A 6,000-nucleotide genomic window follows, 5' to 3' on the forward strand; every position below is an offset into this window, starting at 1 on the left:
GTACATGAATAAGTATACTCGAAAAATTGCAAAATAAAGAATGCATATTTGTGGAGGGGGGGTGCTCTACATATTGGGATTGGATTTGGGGCAGGGTTTGGAGGAGGGATATCAAGAAGGCTTTACCTAGGAAGTGGATCCTGAGGAGAATTTGAAAGGAAACCTAGGACTTTAAGAGGTAGATGTGAAATGGAAATGCATTCCGGGCAGGGGGATAAACAGTATAAAGACCCAGAGATGGAAGGTGGAATATCATGTTGTGTCAGAGTGTGGGAAGGAGAGTATTATATAATAAAATTGGAAAGGCAAGTTGGGCTGAAGTTGTGAAGGGCTTTAACAGACAAACAGCAGCTTGTATGAGATCCTAGAGTCAATAGGGAGCCATTAGAAATGATTATGTAAGTGAGGTCTGGCATAGGTCAGATCTGTACCTCAGGAAAATCATTTTGGCACCCGTGGGGAGGAATGATTGTAGAAGGGAGATGCTAGGGAGGAAATTTCTGTGTCAGAGACAGTTTTCTAACCAAATCTTTTACATCCAGAGCCAATACTTTTTCCCCTGTGCCAAGATGCCTCCCATGGGACACATCCCACCCTTTTCCATGATAGCCAAACACAGGGAGGGTTATCAAAAACAATCCTACCATCTAACACTCCTCCCCTCCATCCTTCCTGCTGCCACACTGTTCCCAACTTCCCACCTTCTCCCCCAAGTTTTAGCTTGGAGGAAGTTATAATTGCCACCTGTGTACCCATAGCAGCTGTTCAGACTCCATTGAGGAAATTTCCCACCATGTGCTAAGTTTGAGGTGTATGCAGCATATCTAGTTTGAAATATCCAGTAGGCATTTAGATATGTGCCAGTGGACCTCAGGAGAGATCCTAAGGTTAGGTATATAGATTTGAGAGTCATTTGCAAAGCAAAGATAATTAAACCCACGGGCTCTAATGAGATCACCAAATAACAAAATGGGGAGAGTAAATATAAGAGGGTTGAGAAAATCTTGAGGTATACCCACAGTTAGTTGGCATGACATGAATCCCACAAAGGAGACCAAGGAGAAATGTCATCAGAGAAAGAATAAATAGTGTTACAAAAATCCAGAAAGGAGGGGAAACATGATGGATGGTGTCAAATGCTATAGAGAGATCAAGAATGAAAGCAGAAAGATCTGGTGTCTTGCAAGTCAGTCTTTATTAGATGCTTGCTATGTGCTAGACACTGAGTGAGCTGTTGAGGCTTAATTGTGATATCAGAAAGCAGATGACAAGGGGTCAAAAATGTGTGAGAGAAAAAGAAATGAAGTAATATGGGCAGAGAGTAAGTTGCAGAGTGAGACATGTATTTTTGGACATCTACAAAATGGGAATTTATTTTGTTTGACTATGCATATTTGTTCCAAAGGTTTTTCTTTTCTTTTTTTATAATTGTTTGAGGAGTTTGAGGGTTTGAGAAGAGAAAAATTCTTAACAAGAAAAAGAAAACAAGGGGAAACAGAGTTTGGTTGAGAAAAGGAGGAGAAATAAAGGATGGTAGTTTGAGTGGGTTGTAGGATATACTGAATAAAAAATTCACTCAACACAGTTTCATTTTTTGATCATAGGGGATGATTTTTTCAGCAGTGAAATACACTTGGGTAGTTACATTGAACAAACTAGCTGAATAATTATTTATTATCAAACAATGACTATTCATAAACCTGCCCTATCATCCAGAACATATAGAGCATTTTTTTTTTAAAGTAATCGGGGTTAAGTAACTTGCTCAAGGTTAAACAGCCAGTTATTTCTGGGTGTGATGCTGAGTATCTGAGCCCAGATTTGATCCAGGTCATCCCGACACTGGAGCCGGTGCTTTTACTCGCTGAGCCACCTGACCGCCCCTAAGCAGTTGGGGTTAAGTAACTTGCTCAAGGTTACATGGCCAGGTGTTTCTGGGTGGGTGCTAAGTGTCTGAGCCCGGGATTCGATCTCCAGGTCTTCTCAACACTGGAGCTGATGTACTTACTCACTACCTGGCCGCCCCTAATACAGTATTTTTCAAGTGAAATCATTGGGTATACTAATTTATTTTCATGTGTAGTCAATGTGTAAGCAAACTAAGTATATAATTTTATACATTTGCCTTCAAAAAAAACTATGAGTGGAAAAAAACTGCTTTTTAAAATAAAACTCTTTCAGTGGGAAGAACATTTTGAATAGATGTGATTTTGTTGCCCAAAATGATATTTGTGTCACCTATAAAAACTCTTATTTGCACACTTTTAAAATCTTGAAAACAGAATTTTCTAACCTATTTTAAAAATCTTCCAAATGAGTTTTGGTGGTATTTTAACCCATTTGTTAAAAAAGTAGAAATGCAATGTTTTCTGACTAGTTTGCAAGAACAACTGTTTGACATAAGGAAAGATGAAATTTACTACTTGAATTTCAACCAAAACCTTTGTATAATTGGTGGATGGGATTGAAAAAGAGTATCATGAATTAACAAGAGAAGCCAATGATATACTTCTTCCATTTGGCTCTTCTTTGGTGATGTATCTTTTTTCAGCTATTACTGCCATTAAGATGAAATGTTGAAACAAGCTAAACTGAGTACTATACTTTTGAATTGCTATATCACAGTGTTATACCAAGATTTAAAAAAAAATATGAACCATAAACATGGTTAATATGGGAAAATGTTTTGTATTACTTTACATTTATAATGAGTATCATATTGCTTGCATTTCCATGGCTGAGAGGAGGGCTTGAGGGAAAGAATTTGAAACTGAAAATAAATTTAAAAAAATTCAATTAAAATAAAATAATGAAGCATATTTAATCACATTACTTTCACTAGAAATACCATTAATATATCTAGTAAGAGCAAATGGGGTTTTGTACTTTTAATAAATAAAATGAAAACCATTTAAAGGTTTTTAAAAATTTTATCTTTAACATCTTTTTAAATTTCCTTTTTGTGTTTTATAGTGTACGGTATATAGTAGTATATGAACAAGATTTACAAATAGATATACAAATACAGAGGCATTCTCAATGTTGTCTTTTTTAAAATTAATAGGTGTATGCAATCAAAAGAGGTTGGGAAAGCCATTTGCAAAAGAGTTCTATAGATAGATTTCAGAAAGCTCATGACCTTGGATTAGGAAGAAAAAAGAACTCTTTTACTTTTAATAATGTTTGGTTTTTCCTTTATTATTCAATATATTTTATTTTACACATTTTAAAACATGATTCTGAGAAGGGGTCAATGGGCTTGATTCACCAGACTGCCAAAGGTATCCAGGACACAACAAAGGTTGAGAACTCTTGCCCTAGAGGATGGAGAAACAGGAATGTATTTTTTCCCCAAGGTTTCACTGTACAGGCTAGATTACTTGAAAACTGAAGACCTACCAAATAGGCACCCCTGTGAATGAAGAAGACCCTCATAGGCTTGGTGGTATCTGACATAAGATTGTATTTCAGCATCTTTTTTTTTTAAGCAATTGGGGTTAAGTAAGTTGCTCAAGGTTACACGGCCAGTTATTTCTGGGTGTGGTGCTGAGTATCTGAGCCCAGATTTGATCCCCAGGTCATCCCGACACTGGAGCCAGTGGTCTTACTCGCTGAGCCACCTGGCTGCCCCTAAGCAATTGGGGTTAAGTAACTTGCTCAAGGTTACACGGCCAGTTATTTCTGGGTGTAGTGCTGAGTATCTGAGCCCGGGATTCAATCCCCAGGTCATCCCGACACTGGAGCCAGTGCTCTTACTCGCTGTGCTACCTGGCTCCCCCTCAGCATCTTCTTTTAGTTAATGAAACAAAAACCTACTTAAGCACTAAACCACATCAGCCTCCTATTTATATATGGCACCTTATCATGCAGGGAGTTATTTGAGTACCTATCTTGTGAACCTCACCATGTCACAAGAGGGATTAGACCTTTTTTTTTTTTTTTTTTGCTAAAGAGAGCAGATCTAGGAAGAATGAACAGAAATGGCAGAAAACCAAATTGCAGCATGACATAAGGAAGAACTTAACAAATAGGATCCTACAAAAATGAACTGAACCACCTTCAGAGGTGGAGGGTTACTCATTATTGGAAAACTTTAAGATGAAGCACAATGACTACTTATTGTGTCTTTTATAAAGATGATTCCAATTGAGGTACAGGTCAGAGGTACAGGCACAGGTACAGATGAACTCTGAAGTCTCTTTCAACTCAGATTCCATGATTTTCCATGGAACATTATGATTACAAGTCCCATTTCCAATATAAACTCAATACAAACCATTCAGTGACTACCAAAAATATTAGTAGCTTATTTGAAAATGGCAAATTTTGCAGTCAAAGAAGGAGAAATAGGGATTCTGGTTGAAAATAAAAAAAATTAAGAGTGAAAGTCATTGTGATTTTGTGTATCAACTGATGGACTCTAAAGTCTCAACTCAGATTCCATGATTTTCCTTGGAACATTATGATCATAAATCCCATTTCTAAAGTAAACTCAATACAAACCATTCTGTGACTACCAAAAAAAAAAAATTAGTAGCTTCTTCACAAAATGGCAAATTTTGCAACTGGTAAAGGAGAAATGGGGGTTCTGGTTGAAAATAATAAAATATGAATAAAAGTTATTGTAACTTTGTGTATCAGCTGTTATTATTTAATGCTAGATGGCAAATTTGAAGCAAGATAACCAAAGATCTCTCCCTCTCTTTTTTTAATCTATTTCCTTGACCTTGATCATCTGGCAGAATTATTTCCGAGACACCTGGAACATCTTTGATTTCATTACAGTCATCGGCAGCATCACAGAAATTATCCTGACGGATAGCAAGGTGAGTTTCCTGAATATAATTTTTAAAATCTTGTACTCCTATTTATCCAGTTAAGCCTGGAAGTATTATTTTTTTTATTTAACCCACTTAGACCATGCAATGCCATGGATCATTTTCCAATACTCATAGTGTCAAGCATACCCTAATATTTAGGCAGATAGGAGGCACAGTGGATAGAGCACTGGCCTTAGAGAAAGAAATACCCGATTTCAAATCCAACCTCAGATACTTACTAGTTACATGACCCTTCACAAGTCACTTTACTTCTATTGCCTTGGTTCCCTCATCTGTAAAATAGGGCTAATAATAACACCTACTCCCCAGAGTTGTTATGAGAATCAAATGAGGTAATATGTAAAATACTTTACAAATTGTAAAATGCTTAAAACAGTGCCTGGCACATAGTAAGCACTATAAAAATGTTAGCTGCTTTTATTATTGTTGCTGCTTATATTTATGAGTGCCATTGACCTCACTGCTGAACTGTCGATTTTTCTTATCACTGAGTGTTAGTCCACTCTTACAGCACAGAGAACAGATGCATGATGTGGTGTAAGCAGTCTGACATGTTAGATATCACCAAATCAAACAAGTTCTTATAAAACCCCTACAGTGGGCCCAGGGTTGTACTTATTCCTGGGAGGAGATTCAAAGGAGCCAGACTATATATGGACCATGTCCTCAAGAAATATATAATCTGATGGAAAATGCCAGCCTCATCCAGAGAAAGAACTATGGAGTGGGAATGCAGAACAAAGCAGACTATTTTCGTTTTTGTTTTGTTTAATTTTGCTTTTTTTTTTCCTATCTCATGGTTTCCCCATGGAATTCTTCTATGCAATATGACTAATGTGAAAATGTGTTTAATAGCAATGTATGTGTAAAGCCCATATCAGATTACAAGCTGTCTTGGAGAGGGAAGAGGGATGGAGGGGAGGAAAATTTTAAAACTTATGGAAGTGAATGTTGAAAACTAAAAATAAATAATTTAATTTTAAAAAGAAGTATATGATCTAATTAGAGAAAAAAAAAACAATGACTAACACAAGGTGATATTTATTGCACTAGGACTTTGTATTACTTTCTTGATGTATAGGGATTACATCTAATTATATTACTCTAGCAAAATATATATATATATATATATATATATATATATATATATATATATATA

General features: G+C 36.2%; 1 protein-coding gene across 1 annotated transcript in view; it reads left to right on the forward strand.

The window, feature by feature from the left end:
* Window positions 1-6,000, forward strand: part of CACNA1E (calcium voltage-gated channel subunit alpha1 E) — a 413,658-nt gene that overhangs the window by 356,130 nt on the left and 51,528 nt on the right. Inside the window, exon 32 of the mRNA XM_069074371.1 lies at window positions 4,743-4,826. Coding sequence (XP_068930472.1) covers window positions 4,743-4,826 — 84 coding nt within the window. The remainder of the gene's footprint in view (window positions 1-4,742; window positions 4,827-6,000) is intronic.

This window comes from Petaurus breviceps, unplaced genomic scaffold (assembly GCF_028583685.1).
Source record: "Petaurus breviceps papuanus isolate PSGF00001 unplaced genomic scaffold, PetGlider_PUasm1.0 90895, whole genome shotgun sequence".
Taxonomy (NCBI): Eukaryota; Metazoa; Chordata; class Mammalia; order Diprotodontia; family Petauridae; genus Petaurus; species Petaurus breviceps.